General features: G+C 36.9%; 1 protein-coding gene across 1 annotated transcript in view; it reads left to right on the plus strand.

Moving 5' to 3' along the window:
• DNAH6 (dynein, axonemal, heavy chain 6) overlaps positions 1–15,979 on the plus strand; it is a 337,022-nt gene that overhangs the window by 103,979 nt on the left and 217,064 nt on the right. Inside the window, exons 19-22 of the mRNA XM_011925684.1 lie at positions 3,706–3,918; positions 4,865–4,957; positions 6,329–6,448; positions 10,984–11,164. Of these exons, the coding sequence (XP_011781074.1) occupies positions 3,706–3,918; positions 4,865–4,957; positions 6,329–6,448; positions 10,984–11,164 (607 nt within the window). The remainder of the gene's footprint in view (positions 1–3,705; positions 3,919–4,864; positions 4,958–6,328; positions 6,449–10,983; positions 11,165–15,979) is intronic.

The following is a 15,979-nucleotide window of genomic DNA, read 5'->3' on the forward strand; positions in this document are numbered from 1 at the left end:
CTTTTTGAGATGGGGTCTCGCTGTGTCGCCCAGGCTGGAGTGCAGTGGCACGATCTCGGCTCACTGCAAGCTCTGCCTCCCACATTATTGCCATTCTCCTGCCTCAGCCTCCCAAGTAGCTGGGACTACAGGCGCCCACCACCACGCCCAGCTAATTTTTTGTATTTTTAGTAGAGACTAGAGACGGGGTTTCACCGTGTTAGCCAGGATGGTCTCGATCTCCTGACCTTGTGATCCACCCACCTCGGCCTCCCAAAGTGCTGGGATTACAGATGTGAACTACCTTGCCTCGCCCAGATTTTCATTTTTAATACTATAAGGAATAATAATACTATATTATTATTATTATACTATAATAATATTGTTACTATAATAATACTATAAGGAAAGCTTGTAGAAATGACTGAGTATATGGATGAGTCAGGAAATATGCAAGATGAGTCTGGAGCATCTTGAGGTGCTGGGAAGTAAGAAAGGCTCAAAAAACAAAATGATAAGAGAATATCAAAAGGGCAAGGAAGTCTTAATGGTCAAAGCCATAATAATTTGAGGGAAAAAAATGTAGTATTGTATTATAACCCAAGTTATAAAATAAATATCCATGAATTCATTCTGATATAAATGAATGTTTGAATGAATGAGTGGATAACTTTATGATGATACTGCCACCTCAAGATAGTGGTGCTTCATTTATTTTGATGTTGTGTTGTTGTATGTGTGCACATTTAGTATAGTTACTTCTTTTTGAGGAATTGACCCTTTCATCATTTATAAATTGTCTCTCTTTATCTCTGATAAGATTCCTTGTTCTAACATTTACATTGTCCGAAATTAATATAGCTAGTTCAGCTTTCTTTTAGTATTCGTGTGACATGGCTTTCTGCATTTTTTACTTTTAACTTGTCTGTGTTTTTATATTTAGAATATATTTTTTTGGATAGCATAGAATTGATTCCTATTTTTTTATCCAGTCTGACATTCTTAGTCCCTTAACAGGTGTGTGTAGTCCATTCACATTTAAAGTCATTATTTATATAGTTGGATTAAATCCACCATCTTGCTAGCTGTTTTATTTATTCTATTTGTTCTTTGTTTCTTTTTTTCTCTTTTTGCACCTTTTAATTTAATTGCATATTTTATTATTCCATTTTATCTTCTCACTGAAATTATCATTCATACCACGTTTTCAATAATTTTTAGACACAATTTTTTATAAACTTGTTTAAAATTGTTATCCTAAGCTTAATATATAGATTTATAATTAACCCAAATCAAATATTTCACTATTTCACATGTACTGTAAAGACCTTATAATAGTACACACCCAATTAATTCCTCCATACATTCTTTGTGCTGATGATGTTATGTCTATATTTACGTATACTATAAATATAACTTATTTTTACTATTTTTGCTCCAGACAGTTATCTTTTAGAGCAATAAAAATAAGAAAGAAAATGAATTTCACTTTACCAGTATTCCATTTCCAATGTTCTTCATTGCTTTGTGCGGATCTAAGTTTCTGACTCATAACATGCTCATTCTGCCTAAAGAATATCCTTTAATATTTCTTATCAAGTATGTATGCTAACAATTAATTTCCTCGGTTTTTATTTTGAGGAAGTCTTTATCCTTTAGTTTTGAATGATATTTTCACTGTGTATATAATTCTGAGTCAACAGTTTTTGTTTCTGTTTTTTCCTTCAGTAATTTGGAGGTATTCTTTTCTTGCTTGCATGATTTTGGACAAGCAGTCTGCTGTAGTTTTAAACCTTCGTTGTTCTATAGATGATGTGTCTTTTTTTTTTTTTTTTTTTTGGTCTGGCTACCTTCAAGATTTTCTCTTCATCTTGATTCTCATCAGTTAGGAATAGAGTATGCCTAGGTGTGCATGTGTTATTGTTTACTGTTCAAATTTATTTTGCTTGATGTTCTCTGAGTTTCTTGGATCTGTGATTTGGTGTTTGTTTTTAATTTTGAAAAATTTTGCAACTGTTACTTTTCAAACATTTCTTCTCTGTTTTCTCTCTCCTCCTTCTGTGATTTCTATGATGTGTACTTTAGGCTGTTTGACATTGTCCCACAGGTATCGGATGATCTGTTTTGTTTTTATTTTTTCTTTTCTCTCTTTTTTCTGTGTGTCAGTTTCTGGAATTTATACTTATTTATCTTCAAGTTCATTAATTCCTTGGCTATGTTAAACCCTTTACAGGCATTTTTTATCTCATCTCTTTTTTTATTTCTAGCGTTTTTGTTCGATTTGTAATTGTACTTTCCATCTCTCTGTTGACATTTCCCAACTGATTTTGCTTGTTATCTAACTTTTCCTTTAGAACCTTTAACATATCATAGTTATTTTAAATTATCTACTTCCAACATATGTGTCATTTCTGGATCTGATTATTGTTTTGCCTCTTAGATGTGTGGGTTTTCTTGCCTTTTCACATGCATCTTAATTTTTTGTTCAAAGTCAGGTATCTTATACAGTACAGTAAATACCAAAGCAAATAATATTTATGCTTGGAAATGAGCATGCCTCTTCTTCTACTTGGATTTTTGTGTGACATGTTGCATTAAATCTAATTACGAATCGGGTTAGGTTTAAGGGTTGATGTTGCTATGGTTACCCTCAGACACCACAGGCTTCAAATTTTTCTAGTGATACCTTGAATATAGGGTTGGGCTGGTTTACCAAAGGCTATTTTCTCAATTTCTATTTTCCCCTGACCTTGGGTCTTCCCTTTGTGTTGTGCTCACTGAGAATCTGTCACTCGCAGCTTTCCACTCTGTATCCCATTGCTATTTTTACTCAATATTTGTTAACCTGGTGGCAGAGGTGAGAAGGAACATTCCCTCATGTTCTCATTAAATCTTTATCTTACGAGGCACTCTAGCTCTTGTTCTCAGAATTCCTATCGCAGGTACTCCTCCCCCTTTTCCAACTGTAGTGCTGAGCCTAACATTTATTTCTGTCCCTCCCCCAAGGGTAAATTGTTTTTTTCCATGTTCTACTTCTCCAGTTATAGGAAGATATCATCAATGAGTTACCACTAATGCCTTAAGGTAGCACAGTTTGTTGCTCTTTTCCCTACACATCAAGGGTTTTTTCCACAAGGGAGCTAAGGCAGATGAATTTGTTGGAGCTACTATAATGGCCACTGTTTCCCTCCCCAAGCCAGCATCATAAGAAAAGCTTTCTCAGGAGTCCTTTCAGTCTTCACTGTCAATTTCCATTGTATTTGTAGGCTCAGAGACTTTCCATTCTCATTCTACCCCGCAGTTAATATTTAGCGCTCTATTTTTGCAATTTAGCTGAATCTTCTTAATAGTTTGTATGTCATCCCAAGGAATCTGCCCCAGGTAGGAAATGTTTCAGTTATTGTTTCTCCTTGTGGAGAAACCTGTGAGTATCAGTCTCTCTCCAAATTTTGAGTTGGTTCTGCACTGCACACTTGGGTTTTTTTTCTTTTTTTTCATTATACTTTAAGTTCTAGGGTACATGGGCATAAGGTGCAGGTTGGTTACACATGTACACTAATAGGCTCAATTAGAGCCATTAATTTGCAGTTGTCTAGATTTTGCTTTGTGGAAAGAGGGTAAGTGGTGCTCTTTCCAGCTCTCTACATGCATAAATTGAAACCAGAACCTTTGGGTTATATTTTTAAGATAAAAAGCATCATGTCTCTGAGAGTGTTTGCTTTTCAGCTTCCGGTTATCATTGACTTGAGAAACCCGACTTTGAAGGCAAGACATTGGGCAGCTATTGAACAAACAGTTGATGCCACTCTAGTGGATGCTGAAATTCCATTAACCTTGGAGAGGCTCTCCGAGTTGCATGTTTTTGACTTTGCTCAAGAAATCCAGGACATATCTGGACAGGCTTCTGGAGAAGCTGCCTTAGAAGCAATTCTTAAAAAGGTAAATCTGGAATATATATTTATCTATATATAATTAGGGAATGTGAAAGTTTTCAGATTCAACATTTGGTGATCTGGATGGATTTTTCAACGTTGCAGCTTTCACTCTCTCATTATCAGTCATCCCTCTGTTGTTTCCTTACAACAGGTATTACTGTTTTTACCTCTAAAAATCTCCTCCTTCTGCTTATCCTATAGCACATAGGAACTTGATGGCTACAAGGTTTGAAATGTGCATGCTTATATAAGAAACCATATCCCAAGAAAGATCTTTTAAACCCAAATAAATTATCTCCAAAACTACCAGAGAAATCTGTTAAATGCTTCAAAAGACATTAAGGTTTTCCCAGTTATGATACTATCTCCTTACACTAAAAATATATACACACCTACTAACCCTCTGCATAAAAAGAATTTTTTTTCTGTCAAAGCATATGTGTTAATGTCAATCAAATAAAATTAAGCAAATTAGTGTCATTTATCCAAGAAGAAGATTTTAAGAATTTTAAAGGGCAGGCCGGGAATGGTGGCTCACGCCTATAATCCCAGCACTTTGGGAGGCCAAGGTGGGCGGATCACGAGGTCAGGCGATCAAGACCATCCTGGCTAACACGGTGAAACCTCGTCTCTACTAAAAATAAAAAATTAAAAAATTTAAAAAATTAGCCAGGTGTGGCGGGCGCCTGTAGTCCCAGCTACTCAGGAGGCTGAGGCAGAAGAATGGTGTGAACCCAGGAAGCAGAGTTTGCAGTGAGCCGAGATCGTGCCACTGCACTCCAGCCTGGGCAACAGAGCAATACTCCTTCTCAAAAAAAAAAAAAAAAGAATTTTAAAGGGCAATAAGGAGGAAAATGGGATAATTATAGAGTTTTTACTTATTTCACATGCTTTATTGAGTATCTAAGCACACTGAATTCAGATATCCTAAGACTTGAATTATTTCTAAGGTGGAGGACTCTTGGAAAAGAAATGAATTTGTCATTCTGCCTCACCGTGACTCCAAAGATGTGTTTATACTGGGCGGCACAGATGACATACAGGTGGGTGACTAGGTTATTGAAAGCTTATGGTAAAGATCCCAGTCACACCTAGTCTTAAATTTTCTATGAGAGATTATGATGAGGGAATAAAATATGAGAGTCACTTAATAAGAAAAATCTAATTGGGAAAGCAAAATGAATGCAAATAATTAACATGAATGCTTGTACATGAAATATTTAACAACGCATTAAAAATTGCATATATATGTAAGAGTTGCAACCTGTAATTGGTTGGAGGAACTTACAAAAACAAGGAAACCAGTTACAGCTGAAGTGATCAGAGCATTCTTGCTAGACCAGTCATAACAAGCTGGATCTTAAACATTAGATGGGATTTAATAGACATAGAAAAAAAATAAAGGGCACTTCAAACCCGGTAAATAAGGCAAAGAAACCTGAATGAGTATTTCATGTTTATAGCACACTAAAAGGCTAAGTTCACTTGAACTTATTGGAATTAGGAGACAATGGCCATACTCTGTCAACCACAGAAGAAAATAAATCTAACTCATGTGTTTGGAATAGTCTTTATCATTTAAAATCTGAAGGCACATTTATTTAGCAAAGGGAGCTGGGTCACATAGCCCAACTTAAAAGGCAAAGCCCTGGCCTAAGAGGGTGTATCCAGGGTGGAATTAGAGATAAAATAGCTTTTCTAGGTGTGGGTTGGAAGAGCAAGACCAGACATCACTCTGCACAGGGGATGGGAGAGCAGACTCAAATAGGTCAGTAAGTTTAGGCTAAATGTGGTGAGGGTTCTACTCTCAAAAGGCTTATTATTGAAATGGACCATTAAATCTTTCGGATTAACAGACACATTTTTTAAAATTCACATGCTTCGTGAGAGATGCTGTTGTATAAAGGGGAGTAGAAGGGGAAGGAGGTGGAGGAGAAACTGTGTATAACCATTCAGAGCTTGATATGAATGAGTTCAATTCTCTCTTCTTTGAGATAATTGACAGAAAGTGATAATTCATTGGACAGAAGACAGCTAATTTTGCCAGTATATGATATTTTGAGAAACAAAGGCAAGCCCGGGTGATCAAATTGTGTTAAGAAGGTAAAAGTTACCTAATAGTGAGCAGAGAGAGGAGAAGAGTGTCAACTCAAACAAAAACTCGTGTCATTATTAATTACAGGAGCAGCAGAAATTTGGCAATCAGAAGTCCTAGCTGACCTTTGAAAGAACATCATGGTGCCACAAGGATGTGAATAATGAGGGGAAATTGATAAGTAGGAAACAGTAGGAGGGACTAAGCTATTAATTCAAAGAGTTGGCCTTTAAGTAGACACTTGGGATTATGTATCTGAAATATTACTGAAAGCGCAAATACTTGGTGCTGCATGTGTTTTCTTCCCCTTCCTTTGAAGGTCCTTCTTGATGAAAGCACCATCAATGTTGCAACCCTTGCCTCGTCACGTTACGTTGGTCCACTGAAAACTCGAGTGGATAAATGGCAAAAACAACTTGCTTTATTTAATCAAACACTGGTGAGTAAGAATAATTTCGATTCATACACTCAGAATATTGGAGAGTCACAAGGACCTTAGGAATTATTTGTTTCATTATTTAAATACTCTATGGTTTTAAAACGTAAGTGTTAGTTGTGGACATGTTATTGTGTTTAGAATGTAAGTGAAATGCACAGGTGTTGAGCTCTTCTTTACATAATTATACAGCTTAATGCTTTTACCATCACCCTTGCATAGGTATACTTCAATGATATTGTAGATTTGGTTCCAAACCACCATGATAACCCAAACGTTGCAATAAAGAAATTTTGCCACTTGAATTTTTTTGTTTCAAAGAACATATAAAAGTTATGTTGAATTGGGAATACATGGACACAAAGATAGAAACAATAGACACTGGAGACTACTAAAGAGGGGAGAGAGGAAGGGTGCAAGGGTGGAAAAACTACCTATTGGATACTATGCTCACTCTCTGACTGACAAGATCATTCATACCTCAAACCTCAGCATTACGCAGCATACCCATTTAACAAACCTGCACGTGTAACCTCTGAATCTAAAATATAAGTTGAAATTATTTTTTGAAAAGTTATGTTTAAACTGTACTGTAGTCTGAGCCTTCAGTGACTCATCATCTTTTGGCTGGTGGAAGATCTTGCCTCAGTGTTGATGGGTGGCTGCTGAAGGTTGGGGGTGCTGTGGCAATTTCCTAAGATAAGACAACAATGAAGTTTGCCACATTCATCAACTCTTCCTTCTATTAAAAAAAAAAATCTTTGTAGCATGTAATATTTTATAGCATTTTACCTATGACAGAACTTCTTTCAAAATTGGAGTCAATGTTCTCAAGCCCTACTTCTGCTTTATCAGCTATATTTACGTAATATCCTAAATCCTTTGTTGTCATTTCAACAATGTTTATAGCGTTTTCACCAGGAGTAGATTCCATCTCAAGAAACCACTTTCTTTGCTCATCCATAAGAAGCAAGTCCTCATCTGTTCAAGTTTTATCATGAGATTGCAGCAATTCAGTCACATCTTCAGGCTCCACTTCTAATTCTAGTTCTCCTGCTATTTCCACCACATCTGCTGTTGTTTCCTCCACTGAAGTCTTGAATCCCTCAAAGTCACCTATGAGGGTTGTGATCAACTTCTTCCAAACTCCTATTAGTGTTGATATTTTGACCTCCTCCCATGAATGACAAATATTTTCAATGGCATCTAGAATGATGAGTCCTTCCAGAGGGTTTTTTAATTCACTTTTCCCAGATCCATCAGAGGAATTACTATCTGTGGCAGATATAGCCTTGCAAAATGTATTTCTTAAATAATAAGACTTTCAAGTTGAAAGTACTCCTTAATCCATGGGCTGCAGAATGGATGTTGTGTTAGCAGGCGTCAAAACAATGTAAATCTCCTTGTACATCTCCATAAGAGCTCTTGGGTTACCAGGTCCATGTCAATAAACAGTAATATTTTGAAAGAAGCCTTTTCTTCTGAGCAGTAGGTCTCAAGAGTAGGCTTAAAATATTCAGTAAATCATGCTGTAAACAGATGTGTAAACACAGGCTTTGTTGTTTCATTTTTAGAGCATGGGCAGAGTAGATTTGGCATCATTCTTAAGGGCCTTGAGATTTTTTGAATGGTAAATGAGCATTGGTTTTAACTCAAAGTCACCAGCTGCATTTATCCCTAACATGAGTCAGCCTGTCCTTTGAATCTTTGAAGCCAGGCATTGACTTATCTTCATTAGCTATAAAAGTCCTACATGGCATCTTCTTCTAATAGAAGGCTATTTTGTCTTCATTGAAAATCTGTTGTTGAGAGTAACCACCTTCATCAGTGATCTTAGCTAAATCCTCTGGATAACTTGCTGCAGCTTCATCAGCACTTGCTGCTTCACCTTGCACTTTTATGTTACAGCGATAGCTTCTTTCAATCTCATGAATCAACCTCTGCTACCTTCAAACTTTACTTCCACAGGTTTCTCACCTCTCTTAGCCTTTTTAAAATTGAAAAGAGTTAGAGTCTTGCCTCAGACTAGGCTTTAACTTAAGGGAATGTTATGGTTGGTTTGATCTTCTATTCAAATCACTCAAACTTTCTCCAAATCAGAAATAGGGTTTTGGCTTTTTATCATTTGTGTCTTCACTGAAGTCACATTTTTAATTTCCTTCAAGAACTTTTCCTTTGCATTCACAGCTGTCTTAATTGTTTCGTGCAAGAGGCTAAGCTTTTGACCTGTCTTGGCTTTTGACATGCCTTCTTAACTGAGTTTAATCATTTCTAACTTTTGATTTAAATTGAGAGACATGTGACTGTTCCTTTAACTTGGACACTTAAAGGCCATTGTAGTGTTATTAATTGGCCTAATTTCAATATTGTTGTTTCTCAGGGAATGACAGGGGGCACTAAGGAGAAGAAATGAGATAGGGGAACAGGGGAACAGCCAGTCAGTGGAGCAGACAGAACATAGATAATACTTATCAATTAAGTTTGCCATCTTATATAAGCATGGTTCATGGCACCCCAAAACGATTATAATCATAACATCAAAGATCACTGATCACAGATCACCATAACAGATATAATAATAATAATGTTTAATAATAATATTTTTAATATTGCAAGAATTACCAAAATGTGACCCAGAGACAGAGTAAGCACATGTTGTTGGAAAAATGGCATGAATTAACTTTTTGATGCAGGGTTGCCATAAAACTTCAATTTATAAAAACTGCAATATCTGCAAAGTGCAGTAAAGTGAAGCACAATAAAACAAAGCATGCCTGTTATTATCATTTTGCTGTGAAACAAATCCTACAAACTTAAGCAATACCTTTGTTGTCTCACAGTTTCTGTGGCTCAGGAGTTCAGGCATGGCTTAACTGAGGCCTCTTGCTCAGGGTCTAACAAGGTTACAATTAAGATGTCAGCCAGACTGGATTCTCATCAGAAGTTTAACCGAGGAATGATCCACTTCCAAGCTCACTCAGTTGTTGGCAGAATTAATTTTCTGGAAATTCTTGGGCTAAGGGCTTCAGTCTCTTGCTGGCTCTCAGCTGGAGGCCATGCTCAGCTCCTAGATGTTGCCCACATTTTTGTCTTTAAGTGACCATGACCATTGGCTGCATCAATCTAGCAAGGAAGAAAAAGATCCTAGCAAGATGACTATTACAATCTTATATAACATAAACATAATTATGTACATTCTGTTACCTTTGCCACATCCCATATACCTGGGAACAAGTCACAGATGGCACCCACACTCAAGGGGAGAGGATTACACAGGGATGTAAATGCCACATCTTGGGGGCCACCTTATGAGTCTTGCTACAACAACTTTATATTTACTGGAAGAATGCTCATTGTTGCTTGAAGTCTCCTTGGAATCTCTCCTTGTGGTACACATGCCCTTTTGATTTTTTTCCACCTTTGATTGTCCCATAGCAAAACAAAGAACCCACTTACACTAATCTCACTTTGTTCCCATCCAATCTCTTTCTTAGACTTCAGATATTTAGCTTGACTTAATTATGTTTAGGTTTCTAGACATTCTAATATGAGAAGTTATCTATGAAATAATAAAGTCAGTAAGAGGGAAAAGATAACTTGCGCCAACTTTGTTTCAAAGAGAACTTTCTCAGAAATTCATCTTCTTCAACCAACCACATTGTCTGAGTCCTGTCCAGCCTCCTGGACTGATGGCTGAGCCCTGTGAGGGGAGGGACTACAGATCAAAGTCAAAAGGGACGTTTTCATAGAGGGTCCCTGAAAGAAACCTAAGCTGACTAGTGAAGACCCCCCAGAGAATGAATTGCTTGGAAAGTGTGAGACCTAAGACAAACCAGGAAGTGGTTGTGACATTTGGGCTTACTCCCAAACCTAGAGTGAGAAGTGAGGAACTCTTTCATGGATTTTGGGCGCACACATGTTGTAATAGCAGGAGGCACAGAGGAAAGGTGAGATCTATGGACATTTAATTTCTGACCCTGGATTTCTGATTTCTTTTATTAACAGTGATTTGTCTAAAAGCAGAGGGAATGCATGATTTTCATCTTCCAGTCTTCTATATATACCACATATGCGGTCATGAGCAGGCTTTTTTTTTAATTTTCATTTTTAAAGAAAGATGAAGGAAGAATTAACACATGATTGAGATAAAAGAAAAAAACAAACTTTTTTTCATGAAAATCTTGTTTATGTTTGAAAATGGTCACCAAACTTTCCTTTTCCCTTCAAATCTCCTTGCGTAAGCATCATGCTGCCCCCTGAATCTCTCCTGTGGGTAATTTTAATCATGTTTCTCTGGATCCATTCTGGTAACCACATGGAAGACCCATTAGAACTCTGCTCAGTAGACAGTGGGATGAAATCAGACTAAGGTGAATCTTGGACCTTGTAAGGAATTCAATTTCAAACGACCTGTGAGGAGTCATAACACGACCCTCAAGGAAAAAGATACAGTGATTCCCTGTGTCATGATTTTTACTGTAACTATATGTTTTTAATTGGGGAATTAAAATTTGACAATGTCCATATTTTTCTCCTAGGAAGAGTGGCTGACCTGCCAAAGAAACTGGCTCTACCTAGAAAGTATTTTCAGTGCTCCAGATATTCAGAGGCAATTGCCTGCAGAGGCCAAGATGTTCCTTCAGGTGGACAAGTCATGGAAAGAAATCATGAGAAAAGTGAATCGGCTGCCTAATGCTCTTCGAGCCGCTACTCAGCCAGGTATGAAACAAAATTCCAAACAAGCAAAAAGACTACAGTCACCTAAAATGTTTCTCTGGGAACCTAATAACACATGGCCCATTCAACCTTTGATTCTAGTCAGCATGGACAACTAGGAATCCTTGCATTTGACACACTTGCTAAGCAACGTCAATGGAACACTGGACTTTTTTATTATTATCTCTCAGCTTAGTTTGTAGTTTCGGAAAAGGAGAATCTGTCTATTTTTGCTGTTTTTATGATTTGGGGATGTTGCTTCAGTGTATCAGTGATGTTTTCATCTCAGAATTTTGACAATGAGACAAATACTTGCCTTTGGTTGACGTATTCTGTTAAAGCTCCTCCACAGATTTATAGCCACAAAAATGTCCACACCTTATTTTTAATGAATTCATCAAAACTAGTTCAAAATATTACCACTTATTGCATTTCTAGTCTCAAGGTTGAAATGTGTTTTAATAAGTTCCATTTCTGTGGATGTGGAATCAAAGTCTTTCAGGGTGCACATATGTGGCTGTTGAACTTTATGCTTAAAGTAAAAGCCTTGGCAAGCTTACCTGTTGTTCAGGAAATAGCAGCACATGGCCCATCCTGGTAAATATCCTCAAACAGCTTCCCTGCAGTTTTCTGGGCTGTACCCTTTCCCCAAAAACTCTGACATAAGACAGAAATGGAAAAGAAATGTTACATGGAATAATAGAATTGAAAACTCTTTGGGTCTTTTCAAGGTGACCAACATGCCTTGGCTCATGGTCTTCTTCCAGCCTGTAATCTCAGCACACTGGCCTCTGTTTATGTCATTATATCTCCTTATCAGCCTCTGACCTTCCTGCCTTCTGCGCATAATGGCCCATGTATGATCGATCAGTCCACCAGATGATCCAGGACAGTCTCTCCATCCATGATCCTTAACTTAATCACATCGGCAAAGTTCTTTTCCATGTATACTAACATATTCACAGGTTTGGGGGATTAGGACATGAACATCTCTAGGGGGCCATTATTCTGTCTACTGCACTCACTTGTCATGTTGAAACATTTTGCTGTGAAAACTAATATGTTAGATTACAGAGTGCTGTCCCAGGCCCTACTAGACTTGTTATAAAATATAACTTCTGAAATGAAAAAAAAATCTGATTCAAAAATACATCTGCTCCTAAGGATGTAATATAAGAATAGAGACTTGTATAGATCATTTCAGGGAGTGATAAAGCTATGAAGAAAAATAAAGTAGGGTAAATGGGTGAGAGAGAGAGAGAGAGTGTGTGTGTGTGTGTGTGTGTGTGTGTGACAGAAGGCTTTTTTGATAAGGTGGCTTTTGAGCAGAAACCTGCAGGAATGAGGGAGTGACTCATGTATGTGATCAAAGGGAACATTGTTAAAGGAGGAGGGAAGATTAAAGGCAAGGCTCCCAAAGTGAGTGCATGCTTCACATGCCCAATTGTTTGCAAGGAAGCCAATGAGAACTGAAGTGGAATGCAGAAGAAGGGCTTAGGAGGTGAAGCAAGAGAGGCAAGAGTGTTTAGGTGGGGGACTGGGCATCAGACTGGGTCATTGATTACATAGAGCCTTGGAAACCATGATCAAGACTGTGGATTTGATTCTTGGGCAGGTGGGGACACCAGCTACTATGATAAGCACCAAAATTACAAAGATAAACAAGACATGGATCTTATTTCTTAAGGAGCTGTAGTTTAGTGATAAAGAAATAGTATCCCATCACCACGATTTTGGCGTTTAAAGATGGCAGAGGATACAGAAAAGATGCCAGTAAGAAAGTGACAGACAGTGAGTAGGTATAGAGACTGGCTTGGTTTGGAGAGTCAAGGAGAAGGCAACTGCTTGGGTTTGGTTTTGTACTCCTAGCCCCCCAAAAGTGGGATACACCAGCTAAAAATGTTTCATATTAAATATACTTGTTCATATTGGTAAATACTTGATATTATTATTAAAGGTAATAAAGTTCTTAGTCAATTCCCCCCCATTTTAAAGTAATAGAACTTTCCTTTATCAAATAATACCAAAGCTTTTAAAATCTTAACAGTATATTTTACTTTTACTTAAAATTATCTCTTTATTTTTCAGTTAACTTGGTACCTTTTATTGAAAAGACCATACCACTGCCATTGCATTTTATTTATTTATTTATTTATTTATTTATTTTTATTTCAATAGGCTTTGGGGAAACGGGTGGCATATGGTTCTATGAATAAGTTCTTTAGTGGTGATTTCTGAGATTTTGGTGCACCCACCACCCGAGCAGTGTACACTGTACCCAATGTGTAGTCTTTTGTCCTTTTATCCCTCAGCTCCCTCCCATCCTTTCCCCCACTTGCCTAAGTCCATTGTATCATTCTTACACTTTTGTGTCCTTATAGCTTAACTCCCACTTATGAGTGAGAACACGTAATGCTTGGTTTTCCATTCCATTCACTTGAAATAATGGTCTCCAAATCAATCCAGGTTGCTGCAAATGCCATTATTTCATTCCTTTTTATGGCTGAGGTAGTATGCCATCGTATATCTAGACACATTTTCTTTATCCACTCATTGATTGATGGGCATTGGGACTGGTTCCATATTTTTGCAATTGTGAATTGTGCTGTTATAAATATGTGTGCACAAGAATCTTTTTTATATAATGACTTCTTTTCTTCTGGGTAGATACCCAGTAATGGGATTGCTGGATCAAATGGTAGATCTACTTTTTAGTTATTTAAGGATTCTCCACACTGTTTTCCATAGTGGTTGTGTTAGTTTACATTCCCACCAGCAGTGTAAAAGTATTCCCTTTCCACCACATCCACGCCAACATCTATTTTTTTTTATTATAGCCATTCTTGAAGGAGTAGGGTGGTATCGCATTGTGGCTTTGATTTGCATATCCCTGATCATTAGTGATGTTGAGCAGTTTTCATGTTTGTAGGCCATTTGTATACCTTCTTTTGAGAATTGTCTATTCATGTCCTTAGCTCACTTTTTGAAGAGATTGTTTGTTTTTTTCTTGCTGATTTGTTTGAGTTCCTTGCAGGTTCTGGATATTAGTCCTTTGCCAGAGGTCCAGATTGTGAAGATTTTCTCCCACTCTGTGAGTTGTCTGTTTATTCTGCTTATTGTTTCTTTTGCTATGCAGAAGCTTTTTAGTTTAAGTCCCATCTATTTATCTCTGTTTTTGTTGCATTTGCTTTTGGGTTTTGGTTGCATTTGCTTTTGGGTTTTGGTCATGAAGTTTTTGCCTAAGCCAATGTCAAGAGGGGTTTTTTCAATATTATCTTCCAGAATTGTTATGGTTTCAGGTCTTAGATTTAAGGCTTTGATCCATCTTGATTTGATTTTTAGGTGAGAGATGAAGATCCAGTTTCATTCTTCTACATGTGGCTTGCCAGTTATCCCAGCACCATTTGTTGAATAGGGTGTCCTTTCCCCACTTTATGTTTTTGTTTTCTTTGTCGAAGGTCAGTTGGCTATAAGTATTTTGCTTCATTTCCAGATTCTCTATTCTGTTCCATTGGCCTATGTGCCTATTTTTATACCAGTACCATACTGTTTTGGTGACTATGGCCTTGTAGTATAGTTTAAAGTCAGGTAATGTGATGCCTCCAGATTTGTTCTTTTTGCTTAATCATGCTTTGGCTATGTGGTCTCTTTTTTTTGGTTCCATGTGAAATTTAGAATTTTTTTTCTAACTCTGTGAAGAATTATGGTGTTATTTTTATGGCAATTGCATTGAGTTTATAGATTGCTTATGGCAGTATGGTCATTTTCACAATATTGATTCTACCCATTCATGAGCATAGGATGTGTTTCCATTTGTCTGTGTTGTATGATTTCTTTCAGCAGTGTTTTGTAGTTTTCTTTGTAGAGGTCTTTCGCCTCCTTGGTTAGGTATATTTCTACGTAATTTTTTTTTTTTTTTGCAGCTTTTTTTTTTTTGCATCTATTGTAAAAGGGGTTGAGTTCTTGATTTGATTTTCAGCTTGGTCACTGTTAGTGTATAGCAGAGCTACTGATTTGTGTACATTAATTTTGTATCCTGAAATTTTGCTGAATTCATTGATCAGCTCTAGGAGCTTTTTGGATGAGTCTTTAGGGTTATTTAATTTCCATGTATTTGTATGGTTTTGAGGATTCCTTTTGGAGTTGATTTCCAATTTTATTCCATTGTAGTCTGCAAGAGTACTTGATATAATTTTGATTTTCTTAAATTTATTGGGACTTGTTTTGTGGCTTATCATATGGCCTATTTTGGAGAATATTCTATACTGATGAATAGAATGTATATTCTGCATTTGTTGGGTAGAATGTTCTGTAAATATCTGTTGAGTCCAATTGTTCTAGGGTATAGTTTAAGTTGTTTCTTTGTTGACTTTCAGGCTTGATGACCTGTCTAGTGCTGTCAGTGGAGTATTGAAGTCCCCCACTATTATTGTGTTGCTGTCTATCTCATTTCTAAGGTCTGGTATTAATTGTTTTACAAATTTATAAATTCGAGAACTCCAGTTTTAGGTGCATATATATTTAGAACTGTGATATTTTCTTGTTGGAAAAGTCCTTTTATCTTTATATAATATCCTTCTTTGTCTTTTTTAACTGTTGTTGCTTTAAAATTTGTTTCGTCTTAAATAAGAATAGCTATTCCTGCCCACTTTTGATGTCCATTTGCATGGAATACCTTTTTCCACCCCTTTACCTTAACTTTATGTGAGTCCTTATGTGTTAGGTGAGTCTCTTGAAGACAGCAGTTACTGTCTAGACATCCAGATTGGTAAACAGGGAGTCAAACTGTCAGCGTTTGCTGATGATGTGATTATAATT

The sequence above is a fragment of the Colobus angolensis genome, unplaced genomic scaffold (genome assembly GCF_000951035.1).
Source record: "Colobus angolensis palliatus isolate OR3802 unplaced genomic scaffold, Cang.pa_1.0 Scaffold118, whole genome shotgun sequence".
NCBI lineage: Eukaryota > Metazoa > Chordata > Mammalia > Primates > Cercopithecidae > Colobus > Colobus angolensis.